Below are 18,378 nucleotides of genomic sequence, written 5' to 3'. Positions count from 1 at the left end.
CTGTTACCATTATTTATTAAGTAGGTGGAATGATGATGATGATGATTGATAAAAATTTGGTACCTATGTCCTTCCCCGGGTCTCAATCTATCTTCATACTAAATTCCATCTTAATCGGTTTAGCGTTAAGCGTGAAGAGGTAACAGATAGTTACTTTCGAGTGGGGACGGAATATCAAATATAGTTGGTCAAACCAATTTGTCAGGCAGTAAGAACCAGGAAAACTATACCCATCCTTTTCTTTTGGGTGCTAGTACTAGTGTAAGACAAAGATAGTATGATTCTCTCTGTCTATGTTTGAAATGAGAAAGTCCTTTGACAAACTATAGACATTTATCGTAACTAAACTATTTTTACAATCGATGATTATATCGATTGTAAAAATCTTTACTCTTTGGTAAGTCTTTGACATTGACACACCACAAGACAAGATGTGGAGAATGACATTATGACACAATGACAGATAATATTTGACAAGTGATATGACAGGGGAAATTATTTATTTTCATTTCGAATAAAGTTTAAAAATTATAAAATGTTACAACGACTGCTTGTAAATTTTAACGTTAGAATATCTAGTAGGCGTACACATGTATTGTTTGGTCTACCTATTGCCAAGCATTCGTGTCATCACTGCGGTCACAGGTTATATTTCTCTCACAAGGCCCCAGTCTTTAGGAATTATTACGAAAGGGCTTCGCACAGTAGAAATGGTTTATTTAATACGAAAACGAGGTATTATTCGAGCCAAGTGGAAGTTAAAACTAAGACCGAACCTATTGAAACGTCGAAAGTAAATTCTGCGATTACTGGGTCTAAGAAAATAAATGTAAAATTAAAGTCTTCGGAATTGAAGCGATTATTTGGATTAGCAGCTCCGGAAAAATGGACTCTGACTGGTAAATATTAAAAATAGATTATATTAATACAACTAGTGATGGTAATTAGAATATTACCGACTTAGACTATTGGACAAAGTTGTTATACTTAAGTGTTCTTAGTGTACCACTTGCATCATAAATTTAGTTCTGGTATTGATAAATATTCAGTTGAGTTAAAATAATACATTTATGATTTTTATGAACTGTTTCTAGGTGCTATTGGATTACTTATCATATCATCAAGTGTGACCATGGCCATCCCATTCTCGCTGGGCAAAGTCTTAGATATAATCTACAGCAGTACAAATGACCTGGCAGGAGCGAGAGAGAAACTCGACACACTCTGTTTGATGCTCTGTGGAGTATTCCTTATTGGAGGCTTATGTAACTTTGGAAGAGTGTATCTTATGTCAATATCAGGTAAAGCAAAAGGTTATTTCATAAAATATGTCCTTGGCATTGACCATTAATTACTATTAATTATTTGAATAACTTGAAAACTTTATTTTGGGTGCTTGTGTTAAGTTGTGGAATCACTATAAAACTAACAGATTATGACCAATGTCATTGAATGGTAATTAACTACTCGTCTATTTGTCCCCGAATGTATTTATTAAAATGATGTAATAAACTACCTAACACAGCGGTTCTCAATCTATTTTTTTTGATGGAACCCTTTTGGCAAGCAAAATACTTGATGGAACCCTACAATACGGTGGCGGCATAGTAAATTTTTTCGAGACGCCTAAAGCATAGAGTTCTAAATTCTTGCGGAACCCCTGCAGGGGTGTATAGCTGACCTAACAAATATAATTATTGCCTTGTTTGTTAATTAACTTGGTGAGTTTTAAGTTTTTAATAAGATCTATAGAGGTTTTAGTTAATTCCATGAGTTCCATGACTGATTCACCACCATCTTTAAAATGTTTCCTTATTTTTATGTATGGGAAGTTCCATAATTCACTGCCAAGTGATGTTGATTAGTCAGCCAAATGTGGTTGGTGCATCTTGTGTTAACTATATATGATTAAAACATGTACACACAAGTTTCCTGGCAGGGCTACATTCAAAATATTCTGCTGACCATACTTGGTTATATTGCAACATTCAAGTACGGTACGGTCATGCTCTGTACCGTCAATCATTCATAACTGTTAATATTACCCCTTCCTATTTCCATAATTCATAATTCTTCCTATTTCCAGGCCAAAGAATGACACAAGGTCTCCGCAAACAAGTTTACAACGCGATATTGCAGCAAGAACCCGCATGGTTCGGTAAAACGTCAACTGGTGAGCTTGTGAACAGGCTGTCGGCTGACACTCAGTTGGTTGGCCGCAACCTTAGCCAGAATGTCAGTGATGGCCTGAGATCATTGTTTATGGTTGGAGCGGGGACTGGCATGATGGTAAATACATTATACTATGAAAATAGATGAAATAACGAGTTTAATATATCAAATGATTCTAAAAATGTAAATGAAATGATATTGCATTCTTTTTTTTTAATGAAATAATCATTTATTTACAAACAAGATATTGCATTCTAGAATAATGAAAAATGAACACTTATTGTGTGTAATGATAAAAATATTGTGATATGTCTTGACATAGTTTTGATGCTCTGTCTGTTACTTAATCTTATCTTTGAAATCTTAATCATAACAAATAAAATATCTTGACATAGTTGGTACTCATCATGATTTAAGTTTTTGAAAATATTTTGTTATGTAATCTGGAGAATGGATACAGGTCTTCTAGCATAATAGACATACTGACAGCGGATCCTTCATAATAGTTCTATGGCTGCACTTGTCAGATACACCAGTAACTTAGTTTTACTGGGCATTTTCCGCAAATCGACAACCATTGTACCTATTTTGCGTGAAAACGAGGTAGAACTGCTCAAGCTCAGATACAACAGTATTTCTGACACCTTTATAAGGCATAAAGGTGTCAGAAATTATGCAAAATTGAACCCTATCACTTTAAAACAAAGTTCAAAACCATTCACAGATCTATATGTCCCCATCGCTGGCGATGGTCGGTCTATGCGTGGTGCCGCCCGTGTCGGTGCTGGCCGTCATATACGGCCGCTTCGTGAGGAATATCACAAGGCAACTGCAGGACAGTTTAGCTGAGACTAGTGAGGTCAGTATGCACATGTTGGCATGTTTAGACACAGAATAAGTGATAGTACTACCCTACAGAAAGGACACTTCCTACAAAACCGAAGTTTGACAGCGATCCAGGGCCGTGCACGCAAAGGGACATCAAGTTGTGGCAACGCTAATAATTGCTCGGAGAAATGCTGAGCCGAACGGAGCCGAGTTTGCCCGAAGTCAGGAGTGTCTCCCCACTGGTTTAGAACAGTTAGGGTGCGATTTACTTAGAAGGATATTTTCAGTGGGACACTTGAAAAAAAGCTTTTACATGATGACAGAACTCATACATTTTCTGTGTGGTGATCTTTGTATGGGTGCTGTATAAACAACTATAAGTATATTCAGACAAAAAGAAACATGACAATATTACATTTCTGACATTAAATTCAATAGGGAATATTGCGCGAAAACTGCGTAGGGGCGCCACTACCACAATCCATCACAATCTGAGGGTCTACAGCAAAAGAGAGAGACGAAATTTTGGTATCTAACCCCTCCATCACTTTATTGCATATTCGAGCGATAAAGAGGCAGAGTTTCGATTTTCGCGTTTCCCGGTAGGCCCTTTGTAAACAAACCGCCTTGATGCATCAATGTCACATTTTATTGTCTGTGAAAACTTGTCAATAAAACAGTTTATAGCACAGGCATAAGTTACTCTATGGATGGGTGCTAGTGCTGCACTCTGGCGGCAGAACATTGCAGTAATACCCCCTATTCAAGCTAGTAACAATTCAGATTAAAAAAACTAAGTGTTAGTGGAACAAAAACATTAGGTTTAAGAATCTTTATTGCCATTAAGAATTTGACAATTCACTTCTATGAGAACTTAAAACTACACAAATATACTTGGTCAACCAGATCTTGACAGTAGAAAAAGGCGGCAAATTTGAAAAATGTAGGCGCGAAGGGATATCGTCCCATAGAAAATTTGAATTTCGCGCCTTTTTGTACTGTCAAGATTTGGTTGACCGGCTATACATTTTTTTTTTTAACATAACGCTACAAATAAAAAATGTATTGCATGTTAATGTATTTACAGCTCGCCGAAGAGAAGATATCGAACATAAAAACAGTGAAAGCGTTCAGCAAAGAGCAGGCGGAAGGCGAAGCATACGCGAAGAGGATAGAAAAGCTTCTACAGCTGGCTTACAAGGAGTCGCTCGCCGTCGGCACTTTTTATGGACTGGTGAGTTCTTATTACGTAGGCAATAAAGTTCAATATACAATATAGGTCCCCATAGGTATCTTTTACCGGCTGGTGACTAATTTTTGCAACTACTCGCTTGTTTTTGGTAGATAGTTTCTAGCCTCCACCCCCGTTCAAACCCCGGCTCATACCAATGAGTTTTACGGAACTTATGTACGAAATATCATTTGGTATTTACCAGTTGCTTTTCGGTGAAGGAAAACATCGTGAGGAAACCGGACTAATCCCAATAAGGCCCAGGCAGTCGCTTTCGTAAAAACTAGTGCCTACGTCAATTCTTGGGATTCGTTGCCAAGCGGACCCCAGGTTCCCACGAGCCGTGGCAATGTGCCGGGATAACGCGAGGAAGAAGAGAGTTTCTAGCCTCCACCACTATTAGAAAATTTATTATGAGAATAAAATTAAATGAATTATGTTATCTGTCGGCAGCTTTTACGGTTTGGTGGTTTCATATACCTGGCAGCGTAGCGTAGACTGTATCAATAGTGATACATTAACTTTTGGTAGCCGTAGTAAAAAACGGGACCCTATTACTAAGACTTCGCTGTCCGTCCGTCCGTCCGTCTGTCACCAGGCTGTATCTCATGAACCGCGATAGCTAGACAGTAGAAATTTTCACAAATGATGTATCTCTGTTGCCGCTATTACAACAAATACTAAAAATAAAATAAAATAAATATTTAAGGGGGGCTCCCATACAATAAACACGATTTTTTTGCTCTATTTTTTGTTGATGGTGCGGAACCCTCCGTGCGCGAGTCCGACTCGCACTTGGCCGGTTTTTATTAGGTACCTACGACCTACGCAGTCAACTTCAGTTTAATTTTTTTTACAGACCGGTCTTTCTGGCAACGTGATAATCATCCTAGTGTTATACTACGGCGGCGGTATGGTTGCCACGGAACAGTTGACGGTCGGCAACCTAACCTCCTTCCTGCTATACGCGGCGTACGTCGGCATCAGCATAGGGGGGTTGAGCAGTTTCTACACGGAGCTGAATAAGGGCATGGGAGCTGCCACTAGACTGTGGGACATTATTGATCGGGAGCCTGCAATACCTACCTCAGGTAAAAATTAGAAAAAAATAGTTGCAGTTTAGAGTAAATATTTTAACATTCATGAGCATGTATATGTAGAATAAAGGTTCCGTATTAAAATAAAAATATGTGGGAGACCAAGCTTTGCTCGGTAAACATATAAAAACTCAAAAATCCGCGTTTTCCCAGAGAAAAAAACCTAGCTAGATAAATTTTTCGCCCCCGAAAACCCCCATATAGAATCCCCGAAATATATACATCTATTTGAGCAGCTTACGGTAATATAAGTTGCGAAAAGTCCCAAAAAAAAACCTTAGTGAAATATTTTTTTTAATTTTCTTTATAATTTTCTTTTTGTAACCACTTTTTGAAATTCGAATATTCAACGCGTGATTGGTCACCCTAAAGTTAGCACTCGGTGGCAACTGAACTAATGTTTTCCCATTAACTGTATTTACAGGAGGCCTAAGGCCCAAAGAGCGTCCAAAAGGCGAGATAATCCTAGAGAACGTAAAGTTCGACTACCAAGGCGCGCCGCTACTTAAAGGCCTAAATCTACACTTGCACCCAGGACGGTCTTTAGCCCTAGTCGGTCGGTCAGGGTGCGGGAAAAGCACTGTAGCATCACTTATATTGAGGCTTTACGATCCTGTGGAAGGCAGGATATTGCTAGATGGAGTGGATATTAGGGAGTTGGATCCCGTGTGGTTAAGGAGCCATATTGGCTACGTTAGTCAGGTAAATATCTTTATAAGCTTTTATTTATTTTGCCATATTAGTTAGTATGGGGTGGGTACCTACATTTGCACCCAGGACGGTCTTTAGCCCTAGTCGGTCGGTCAGGGTGCGGGAAGAGTACTGTAGCATCACTTATATTGAGGATATATGCTATATGACCCGGTTGAAGGCAGGATATTGCTGGATGGAGTGGACATTAGGGACTTGGATCCCGTGTGGTTAAGGAGCCATATTGGTTACGTGAGTCAGGTAAATATCTTTATAAGCTGTTATTTATTTTGCCGTATTAGCTGGTATGGGTACCTACATCTGCACCCAGCCCTAGTAGCATGGTCGCATTTTTATCGTTTGTCACCATGCCTGTCACGTTCTAACAAGTATGTAAGTGCGAAAGTGACGGCCATAGTGATAGTCGATAAAAATGGAACCGTGCTGAGCCCGCAGGACGGTCTTTAGCCCTAGTCGGGCGGTCAGGGTGCGGGAAGAGCACTGTAGCATCACTTATATTGAGGCTTTACGATCCTGTGGAAGGCAGGATATTGCTAGATGGAGTGGATATTAGGGAGTTGGATCCCGTGTGGTTAAGAAGCCATATTGGTTACGTGAGTCAGGTAAATATCTTTATAAGCTGTTATTTATTTTGCCATATTAGTTAGTATGGGGTGGGTACCTACATCTGCACCCAGGACGGTCTTTAGCCCTAGCCTAGCCTTTAGCGGTCGGTCGGTCAGGGTGCGGGAAGAGTACTGTAGCATCTCTAATATTGAGGCTATATGACCCTGTTGAAGGCAGGATATTGCTGGATGGAGTGGATATTAGGGAGTTGGATCCCGTGTGGTTAAGGAGCCATATTGGCTACGTTAGTCAGGTAAATATCTTTATAAGCTTTTATTTATTTTGCCATATTAGTATGTGTGGGTACCTACATCTGCACCCAGGGCGGTCTTTAGCCCTAGTCGGCCGGTCAGGGTGCGGGAAAAGTACTGTAGCATCACTTATATTGAGGCTATATGACCCTGTTGAAGGCAGGATATTGCTGGATGGAGTGGATATTAGGGAGTTGGATCCCGTGTGGTTAAGGAGCCATATTGGCTACGTTAGTCAGGTAAATATCTTTATAAGCTTTTATTTATTTTGCCATATTAGTATGTGTGGGTACCTACATCTGCACCCAGGGCGGTCTTTAGCCCTAGTCGGTCGGTCAGGGTGCGGGAAAAGTACTGTAGCATCACTTATATTGAGGCTATATGACCCTGTTGAAGGCAGGATATTGCTGGATGGAGTGGATATTAGGGAGTTGGATCCCGTGTGGTTAAGGAGCCATATTGGCTACGTTAGTCAGGTAAATATCTTTATAAGCTTTTATTTATTTTGCCATATTAGTATGTGTGGGTACCTACATCTGCACCCAGGGCGGTCTTTAGCCCTAGTCGGCCGGTCAGGGTGCGGGAAAAGTACTGTAGCATCACTTATATTGAGGCTATATGATCCTGTTGAGGGCAGGATATTGCTAGATGGAGTGGATATTAGGGAGTTGGATCCCGTGTGGTTAAGAAACCATATTGGTTACGTGAGTCAGGTAAATATCTTTATAAGCTGTTAATTATTTTGCCATATTAGTTGGTATGGGTGGGTACCTATTGCTGCACCCAGGACGGTCTTTAGCCCTAGTCGGTCGGTCAGGGTGCGGGAAGAGCACTGTAGCATCACTTATATTAAGGCTATATGACCCGGTGGAAGGCAGGATATTGCTGGATGGAGTGGATATTAGGGAGTTGGATCCCGTGTGGTTAAGGAGCCATATTGGTTACGTTAGTCAGGTAAATATTTATAAGCTGTTATTTATTTTGCCATATTAGTTGGCATGGGTGGACACTTACGTATGGGTACCTACACTTGCACCCAGGACGGTCTTTAGCCCTAGTAGGTCGGTCAGGGTGCGGGAAAAGTACTGTAGCATCACTTATATTGAGGCTATATGACCCTATTGATGGCAGGATATTGCTGGATGGAATGGACATTAGGGAGTTGGATCCCGTGTGGTTGAGAAGCCATATTGGTTACGTTAGTCAGGTAAATATCTTTATAAGCTGTTATTTATTTTGCCATATTAGTTAGTATGGGGTGGGTACCTACATTTTCACCCAGGACGATCTTTAGCCCTAGTCGGTCGGTCAGGGTGCGTCAAAGAGTACTGGTTAACTAATTCCACAAAAATGTATATCGTGTTTATGATTTGATATAATAAAGTTTTTTAATATGTGGGTGAGATCATTTTATATTAAAATGTCAATGGTTATGTCATAATTTGATTATTTTGATCATTTCCATAATAGGTATGTGAGTACATTTTTAGGGTTCCGTACCCAAAGGGTAAAAAACGGAACCCTAATACTAAGACTTCGATGTCCGTCCGTCCGTCTGTCACCAGGCTGTATCTCATGAACCGCGATAGCTAGACAGTTGAAATTTTCACAAATTATGTATCTTTGTTGCCGCTATAACAACAAATACTAAAAATAAAATAAAATAAATATTTAAGGGGGGCTCCCATACAACAAACCCGATTTTTTTGCTCTATTTTTTGTTGATGGTGCGGAACCCTCCGTGCGAGAGTCCGACTCGCACTTGGCCGGTTTTTTGTATTTTCTCCTATCGCAGTTGGGTAATTTTTAACGTAAAATTATTTGTTTCAGGAGCCTGTGTTATTTAGTGGATCAATAAAGGATAATATTTTATACGGGTCATTAGACGAATTAGAAGACTCCGAACAACTGAATGAAACAGATAAAGACAAGGTAAGTTAATATTCTGTGGCTCACGATAAGGGCTCATTTAGACGGTGCGAGAACTCGCATGCGAGTTTCATTACATTGCGTCATTTGATCGGTCGGCTGAATTGATGTAACCTCAATGGTCCGCAATGTAACTAAAATCGTATACGAGTTTGCGCGCCGTCTAATTGAGCCCTAAAGGCCTACGGTGCGAGGTGCGAGTGTTCGCATTTGATTGATGCGAGTTTCTTTAAGTTGCGGTATTTGATTGATGAGTTTATCTGGTTGTATACCCAGTATAGTCGGCAATGTAGCTTAACTCAGATGTGAGTCCTCGTGTCGTCTATCTGATCCTTAAGACGGCTACGTCTTGTTAGGAGTAGACATCGACTATAATAGCACTTGCAGATTAGTTGTTTTATATTATAGAAATACAAAAAGAAAATATTTATTTGGCGTAAAAAATATACATTATTTAGGCACAACAGAAAATTAATTAAAGAAAGGTACACAAAATAGGATGCCGCTCAGCATAAGCAGTGTTGAAACAAGTTGCTACGTTACCAAACCTTTATTCACATATTTACACTCTCTTATATAGGCTCTAAGTAATGCTACTGTTATCTAGTTTACGTCGGGAACAGTGACATCTATGGGGGGATTTGGACAGTAAACTAAACAAACTTCATATCGGCTCGAACATACTCCCGCCTAAATGACAGAATGTCATTTCTTAATAAAATAAACATTACTAAAATAAAAAATCTTCTCTTCGATAGCTCTTGTAGTTATATAGATTGTCTTCACTTCCACTTTTCTTTTACTCTATTTAGGAACTCGGACTGCCAGGGCTTCCAGAGACAAATTCTCAAAATTGGAAGGTTCACTTCGGCGCCGAGGCTATTAAAGGATTGTCTAATAGAGACCATCCAACGGATTTTAGACGAACTTTGAATCTTCCTCTCTCTTTGTCTCACTCTTTTCTTTCTTTCGCATAAAACAATCTCAGCCTCTACTCTTATGACTGTTTTCTTGTACAACTCTTCGCCTGTCTCTTCTGTCATATGATTATCTATCTCTCGGAACTCTAACTTCTTTGACATGTGATTAACCTCATCTCTCAAATACATGCCAATGAAAGTTTGATCTATTTGAACGTCTTCGTGAATCTCGACTTCTCCCTCTCCTCGCTCTGGATACTCTGTTTTGGAATCTCTGCTCATCTCCGTATCTTTTCTAGATGTGTGCTTCGATTTTGCTCTCGTTTCTATATCTTGCTTGAACCCTTGCTTGTTTTCTATCTCGTATTTTGTATCTTCTTTGTGCTCTTTCTCATTGGATTGGTAAGATGTTCTTTTGTACTCTCTCCGCAACAACGAGTGATGGCTTTTGTATATTATTTCTTGAAACTCTTTACTTAGTGAATGACTCTGCTCGCATAACTCAGATTTAGCTACTGGTATTGTGTGAAATGACTGTGACTTAACTGTGACTTGGGATTCTCTCTGGATTGTGTTTGTAGGCTCGAATAATTGGGTTGTCTCTAACATAGGTGGTAAATTAAAAATACTTAAGGTTTTTACATCTTCTTCCCATTGCTCTAGAATATCTGCCATGTCTGCTTTCAACTCAATGTACACTTCCTCGCACTCGAAATACATGTTTTGCTTAAAATACTGGAAAGCGTCTCGTTCCGCCAACTTCGCGTGCTTCACTATTATTCTATGATTTACTGAGAATCGGCTCCAATATTCTTCCAAAGACTCTATTCTGGTTTTGACATGCCCGATCGTAATCTTCTTGTTTAATAAATTTTTGAAATTTTCTCTAGCTTTTAGTATTCTACCGTACGTAAATTCTTGTTCCGTTATAAAATCTAGCAACGACATCTTGGTATTTTAGAAAACATGAAATCTCAACTTGAAATAGATATCTAAAACTCGAAATCTCTTCTCTCGGAACTTCTTGAACGAGAACTACGGTAGGTAACTCATTTGCACTTTAAGGATTAATTCACAAACATTATTTTACTCAGCTATTCATTGTTGTAAATTCTTGAAAACATTTTTCTTGACACTACGGAAAATTCAGATGGAAAATTATTTTTGTTTTGTTTGACGTGTAAAAATTTTCACATGTTCTATTTCTAAAATTGTATTTTTCCAAGTCAATGAATTTCGATCTTGTAAATAACACTAATTTGAAGCGGCGAATTTTCTGCGTTTGCTCGTGGGTTTGAAAATATGCGTTATTTATTTAATCTTTCCGAAATCTTGAATTTTAATTTTGTAATTTTTTATGACAATTTTGATGGATGGCTTCTCGAAATACTTCTAAATGTTCTAACTCACTGACACTTTACTTGATTTTAGGCTCTACTAACTATACTTAAAGATCACTTTTGAATGCACTGTCTATGTCACTTAAGTCACTTCTCTTCTCAACTCGAAGGACCACTTTGTTGAAACAAGTTGCTACGTTACCAAACCTTTATTCACATATTTACACTCTCTTATATAGGCTCTAAGTAATGCTACTGTTATCTAGTTTACGTCGGGAACAGTGACATCTATGGGGGGATTTGGACAGTAAACTAAACAAACTTCATATCGGCTCGAACAAGCAGTGTCTCTAAGACACTGCGCTGGTTTTCGGGGCACTCAAAATTAAAAGCTAAACCTTAAAACTAATACACAAACAGAACAGATATAATTGGAACAAGACAGATTAGACATATCACGTGTAAGAAGGAAAGAGAGAGAGAGAGAGAGAGTGGACAAATATATCTTGTTGTTCACAATTTTTTACAATTTCTTTATTTTTATTTTTTAAAGCTTTTTGAATATGTCCGCTAAGTTAGAAATCTTGTTGGGTTGTGAGTAAATACTATTTAGGTTGTACTTAAAAGAGGTGACGGATTTGCAGTTTCTGATCGGTGGCGGTAAATTGTTCCAACACTGCGTTGCAGCATATCGGAAGCTGCCACGAAATGTTGAAATACATTTATTAAAACTTCCACGGAGTTCGCTATGTTGGTAATATTGATTCTAAGGCCTACCTACTCATTGTTATAGAAAATTCCAGCGTGGCTAGCGGCAGCGCGGACAGCACACTTACACGAGCTAGTTCGCGGCGGCGCCGGCAACGGGTGGTCGCGCAGTGTGGGTGCGCGCGGCGGACAGCTCAGCGGCGGACAGAAGCAACGCGTCGCCATAGCACGTGCCATTGTCAAGGTAATCTCAGATTAAAGTCACAGGGGAAGTGTGTAGCGGCAGCGCGGACAGCACACCTACACGAGCTAGTTCGCGGCGGCGCCGGCAACGGGTGGTCGCGCAGTGTGGGTGCGCGCGGCGGACAGCTCAGCGGCGGACAGAAGCAACGCGTCGCCATAGCACGTGCCATTGTCAAGGTAATCTCAGATTAAAGTCACACAGGGGAAGTGTGTAGCGGCAGCGCGGACAGCACACCTACACGAGCTAGTTCGCGGCGGCGCCGGCAACGGGTGGTCGCGCAGTGTGGGTGCGCGCGGCGGACAGCTCAGCGGCGGACAGAAGCAACGCGTCGCCATAGCACGTGCCATTGTCAAGGTAATCTCAGATTAAAGTCACGAGGGAAGTGTGTAGCGGCAGCGCGGACAGCACACCTACACGAGCTAGTTCGCGGCGGCGCCGGCAACGGGTGGTCGCGCAGTGTGGGTGCGCGCGGCGGACAGCTCAGCGGCGGACAGAAGCAACGCGTCGCCATAGCACGTGCCATTGTCAAGGTAATCTCAGATTAAAGTCACAGGGGAAGTGTGTAGCGGCAGCGCGGACAGCACACCTACACGAGCTAGTTCGCGGCGGCGCCGGCAACGGGTGGTCGCGCAGTGTGGGTGCGCGCGGCGGACAGCTCAGCGGCGGACAGAAGCAACGCGTCGCCATAGCACGTGCCATTGTCAAGGTAATCTCAGATTAAAGTCACACAGGGGAAGTGTGTAGCGGCAGCGCGGACAGCACACCTACACGAGCTAGTTCGCGGCGGCGCCGGCAACGGGTGGTCGCGCAGTGTGGGTGCGCGCGGCGGACAGCTCAGCGGCGGACAGAAGCAACGCGTCGCCATAGCACGTGCCATTGTCAAGGTAATCTCAGATTAAAGTCACACAGGGGAAGTGTGTAGCGGCAGCGCGGACAGCACACCTACACGAGCTAGTTCGCGGCGGCGCCGGCAACGGGTGGTCGCGCAGTGTGGGTGCGCGCGGCGGACAGCTCAGCGGCGGACAGAAGCAACGCGTCGCCATAGCACGTGCCATTGTCAAGGTAATCTCAGATTAAAGTCACAGGGGAAGTGTGTAGCGGCAGCGCGGACAGCACACCTACACGAGCTAGTTCGCGGCGGCGCCGGCAACGGGTGGTCGCGCAGTGTGGGTGCGCGCGGCGGACAGCTCAGCGGCGGACAGAAGCAACGCGTCGCCATAGCACGTGCCATTGTCAAGGTAATCTCAGATTAAAGTCACACAGGGGAAGTGTGTAGCGGCAGCGCGGACAGCACACCTACACGAGCTAGTTCGCGGCGGCGCCGGCAACGGGTGGTCGCGCAGTGTGGGTGCGCGCGGCGGACAGCTCAGCGGCGGACAGAAGCAACGCGTCGCCATAGCACGTGCCATTGTCAAGGTAATCTCAGATTAAAGTCACGAGGGAAGTGTGTAGCGGCAGCGCGGACAGCACACCTACACGAGCTAGTTCGCGGCGGCGCCGGCAACGGGTGGTCGCGCAGTGTGGGTGCGCGCGGCGGACAGCTCAGCGGCGGACAGAAGCAACGCGTCGCCATAGCACGTGCCATTGTCAAGGTAATCTCAGATTAAAGTCACACAGGGGAAGTGTGTAGCGGCAGCGCGGACAGCACACCTACACGAGCTAGTTCGCGGCGGCGCCGGCAACGGGTGGTCGCGCAGTGTGGGTGCGCGCGGCGGACAGCTCAGCGGCGGACAGAAGCAACGCGTCGCCATAGCACGTGCCATTGTCAAGGTAATCTCAGAACAAGGTCACACAGGGGAAGTGTAGTAAGGCAGAAGAATAAATAAGACAATAGTGAGACGATTCGGACTCGCACGTTGAGATAGAACACCACACCTGTGGTTGGTCGCGCAGCGTTGGTGTACGCGGCGGACAGAAGCAACGCGTCGCCATAACACGTGCCATTGTCAAGGTAATCTCAGATTAAAGTCACACAGGGGAAGTGTAGTAAGGCAGAAGAATAACTAAGACAATAGTGAGACGATTCGGACTTTTTGGACTCGCACGTTGAGATAGAACACCACATCTGTGGTTGGTCGCGCAGCGTTGGTGCACGCGGCGGGCAGAAGCAACACGTTACACGGTAACGGTTGCACATCGTCAAGGTAATACTTACACATGGGTGTTCAGTGAGACAAAAAACCGGCCAAGTGCGAGTCGGACTCGCGCACGGAGGGTTCCGCACCATCAACAAAAAATAGAGCAAAACAAGCAAAAAAATACAAGCAAAAAAACGGTCACCCATCCAAGTACTGACCCCGCCCGACGTTGCTTAACTTCGGTCAAAAATCACGTTTGTTGTATGGGAGCCCCACTTAAATCTTTATTTTATTCTGTTTTTAGTATTTGTTGTTATAGCGGCAACAGAAATACATCATCTGTGAAAATTTCAACTGTCTAGCTATCACGGTTCGTGATATACAGCCTGGTGACAGACGGACGGACGGACGGACGGACGGACGGACAGCGGAGTCTTAGTAATAGGGTCCCGTTTTTACCCTTTGGGTACGGAACCCTAAAAAATAGACTACATAGTAGTGATAACATTTACCTACATTAGAATAATCGTCAGGTGACAAGCAAAAGTCACTAAGTACCACCACAAGTTCATGTTCATAGCCATAGTGAACCATATTAGTACGAAAAGAAGGTTTATTTTTGTTTAAGTATTTTATAGTAATTAGTGACTTTTGCTTATCACCTGACGAGATATAGGGAGCGTGCATTAACTGTAGGGGATAGCACAAGACCCACTGTTTATTGGCGCGAAATGTAAATGTCAAGCAAGTTTATGTTGACTAGTCACCAGATGGCAGAACTAAGTGTCAATATCAAGTCAATTTTTCCGATGTAGGCCACAGGATGGCAGATCTTTAAACGCGCACGCTCCCTCGTTGCCATGGTTACGTTCTCCAGAGTCACTCTTAACTCGTATGCTTATAAACGGATCCGTGCGTGGGAATTTAAATCTATTGTTTTAATGTCAAGGTTTTTTTTTCAATGATCAAACCTACATATTTAAACCAAACCAAATATATATATTTATGGCAGACTGGCAGTCATAAGCCTTTTGAACACCGGATACCTACTTAAATAAGTTTTTGGCAAAAATTAAATTTTTGGTACAAGCTTTTATCGCTGACTGTACTTTTCTTACGACAGAACTAATTAATACTCGTCGAGACCATTCTAAAAACCCCTAACACAATTAGGTTGCGTTGTTTCATCACAGAGTTCCTATGGCCACCTGTCTCCATCATCAGATCAGCTCGATGGTACCATAATATTGCATTGTCACCCGACTTACATGTGTATGCAAAATTTCAGCTCAATCGGAAACCGGGAAGTGGATCAAATTTAACTTGCAAGATTCCATTACATAGTTACATACAGGTCGACCTAATAAAAGTTTGTTAAAAAAACAAGTAGGTACAATCGTTTGGAACTTTGGACCCAATTCCAAATTGGCCCTTTTAAAACTGTATTTTTTTTACCCCATTGTTAGTTGTTTTAAATATAAATATTACACGTGTCATAAGATGAATTGTGCACGTGCACGACGTTGAAAGACCTGTGTGTGACATTGTCTGTATTCACCTCGACGTGTTTTTGAAGTAAATGTTTACAAAACCAAATCGTTCTGTAAATGTTTTTATGTTTATTTATTAGCAAACCACAAATACAATAATACTCATTAAACGCGCAAAGTTATAATTATAATAGGTATACAAATACTGTAACGCTTTGCCACGCCCACAAATAAGAGGCCTCGGAAACTGATATGTTGATGCCCTAAGTTAATTGGGTTACGAACTAAAACAAACAAATAAAAGCAAACAATGTTAAGATAGTTAATTTTATGATTAAACATGGGCTTGTTGAATTTTATAAGATAAGGGTATAAGTATGACTTATATTTAGTAAAAACGTATAATTTAAACAGGAAAGGGAATAACTAGTAATACAATGATCATTTGTGAAAAGGACATCTTATGACATCGCTTAATGCAATTATAATCAGGTTTTGCACATTTAATTAGCGATTATTTTCCTACATTTTTCTATAGGTCAGTACCTAGTAACATTAATTTTAAGATTTCGATTCATTCAATTTAAATACGTAGTATAATACTTAGGTACAGAGTTCAAATGCTACGATTTTAATTTATGTTGTATCTGGTCCTTTTTAAGAAACATCTCTGGCAAATTGATGATTTGGGTGAACGTTGACGTCGATATTAGATAAAAACTTCTTAACTACGCAAGTTCAAAGTCCATCCTAAATAATCGTTAACACTATCACTGGGTGGTGATATATGCTGGACTCTGTCCGCCCTATCGCGTTAATAGCCCAATTTACAACTCTGCTTAACATGCCACTGAATTACTGATAACTCGGCCCTATCGCATCATTTTTGAAGTGAAAACTTCTTTAGCGGCGCTGGGCACTTTTTGAGGTGGGGAAAAAATGATAAACTCGAGACAGCGTAAGACGATCACGTGACCGTAAGGTTTAGATGGCCACTCATTTAGATGGCTATTAAATCAATAAAGAAAAACTCAATGACATAATTCAATAAAGCTACATCTTGATGAAATCGCTAATAAAAGTGAACTCTAGTACTGGTGAATAAAACTCAAAATTTCATGACCAAATATATTTAGATGCGAGGTCTGCAAGGTAACTTTACAATTTCTATTCGAATTTTTAACAATTACCGCTACAAATTTGAATTTAGAATTTTAAACAAGCTCACTGACCAGCAATTTCGGAACTAAAGTTTTTCGATAGAAAGGAGGATGGGTCAATTATACATAGTGCTGCAGACATTTTGTACTAGTCATTGAGTTTTCACTTCTGTCGGCACTCCCGGAGTGCAACCCGTTGTTTTTTTTTTTAGGGTTAACTATCTATTATACTCGTAAACAAATGGAGTATAATTACCCTTCTCTGACCGAAAGACATAAATAAGGAAGAAAACGCACCCACGCGCTATGCACTGGTGGTTACTGGCAGGTCAATAATGTTCACAGCACGAGCATCTGGAATGCCTGATTATTATTGCCACGTTTTTGACGTACATTACATTTTCTGATAGCCTGCCTACTGACAAACAAACAGCAATACCATCAATAGGTATTTCGATGCACTACGTCAAAAAATGTCCAAAGACACAAAACAAACAGCACTGATATTGATCATGTTACCTCATCGATTAAAGCCTAGCGACATTTACAATAAAAGTACCTACATTTCTTGTTCCAGAACCCAAAAATCCTCATCCTAGACGAAGCTACCTCAGCGTTAGATGCGTTTTCCGAATACCTAGTCGATAAAGCACTAAAAAACATAAGTAAAGACCGTACCATGCTCACGATAGCTCACAGATTGAGCACGATACAGTCAGCCGACGAAGTAGCGGTTCTCGACGGCGGGGTGATTGTCGAAAAGGGGCCTTATGCAGAACTCATGGCCAAACAGGATGGCGTTTTCAGAGAAATCATCACGCATCAGCGATTATCGAAAAAGCCACAAGAAGCGAAAAATGTTAATGGTGCAGTCACAAATATCAGTGGCAATATCATATAAGTTGTGTATTTAAATTACGAAATTGAATGTGATAAATACCAGATTATTTTTTATTCCAATTTAGTTTTACACTGTTTTAAATGTTGGAGAGTTTACGTCAACGTGTCTGATTGAGATAAATATGATCGCATTTGAGTGTTGTGTTTGATATTTTCGATACACACGCCGTGTAGTAAAATTGATTGTTTTGTTATAAGAATAAATTGTGTTAGTAGACTGAAACTGCAATTAAATTTATTCCAGTTTTGAAACTATCTTGCTCATTTCATGAAGCAATCGTTTCTTAAAACAATTTTTGCCTAATCACTTGCTCTAATCGCATCTGAAAAATGATAAATCACCTTTACATTTTTGCTAACCAAAATATTGTTGTTTAAGATAAGAAAACTTACGTCAAGTGTTAAATTTAGATAGAAATTCTCTTTCTAAGATAAGAAACAGAAGACTTGTTGATGTAGGTATGGGTACCTGCAAATGTTTCTATGAATTTGCTACTGTAACAGATTATATTAGGTACACTCTCTTCCATTGCAATAACTATCAGAATAGTAAATATTTCCGAAAGGACTGGAACTATTTATTAATTGTAATAAGTTTTATAATTGTATAAATGAATTATTGTACTGTAATGTCAACTCTACTACCATTAGCTAAATGACAATAGTGGTATTAGTACCTAAATATAATTAGTAAATTATTATCTAAGGACCTA

General features: G+C 41.1%; 1 protein-coding gene across 1 annotated transcript; it reads left to right on the top strand.

The window, feature by feature from the left end:
• Positions 1 to 451: 451 nt before the first annotated feature.
• Positions 452 to 17,741, top strand: LOC134653491 (ATP-binding cassette sub-family B member 10, mitochondrial). Its single transcript, XM_063508861.1, has 10 exons — positions 452 to 899; positions 1,095 to 1,301; positions 2,087 to 2,289; positions 2,897 to 3,031; positions 4,088 to 4,234; positions 5,091 to 5,322; positions 5,753 to 6,030; positions 8,727 to 8,828; positions 11,879 to 12,037; positions 17,343 to 17,741. The coding sequence occupies exons 1-10, from the start codon at positions 536 to 538 to the stop codon at positions 17,664 to 17,666; spliced, it is 2,151 nt and encodes a 716-aa protein (XP_063364931.1). The 5' UTR covers positions 452 to 535; the 3' UTR covers positions 17,667 to 17,741.
• Positions 17,742 to 18,378: the final 637 nt, after the last annotated feature.

Source organism: Cydia amplana, chromosome 13 (assembly GCF_948474715.1).
Source record: "Cydia amplana chromosome 13, ilCydAmpl1.1, whole genome shotgun sequence".
Lineage (NCBI taxonomy): Eukaryota > Metazoa > Arthropoda > Insecta > Lepidoptera > Tortricidae > Cydia > Cydia amplana.
Note: the sequence above shows the minus strand (reverse complement) of the source record. Positions and strands in the feature narration are given on the sequence as shown.

What these genes read in the sequence shown, in the direction of transcription:
- LOC134653491 (XM_063508861.1), top strand. Translation starts at nt 536, where the DNA reads ATGTTACAACGACTGCTTGTAAATTTTAACGTTAGAATATCTAGTAGG. An exon ending in GGAAAAATGGACTCTGACTG is followed by an intron (nt 900 to 1,094) that starts GTAAATATTAAA and finishes AACTGTTTCTAG; the next exon opens with GTGCTATTGGATTACTTATC. An exon ending in GTATCTTATGTCAATATCAG is followed by an intron (nt 1,302 to 2,086) that starts GTAAAGCAAAAG and finishes TCCTATTTCCAG; the next exon opens with GCCAAAGAATGACACAAGGT.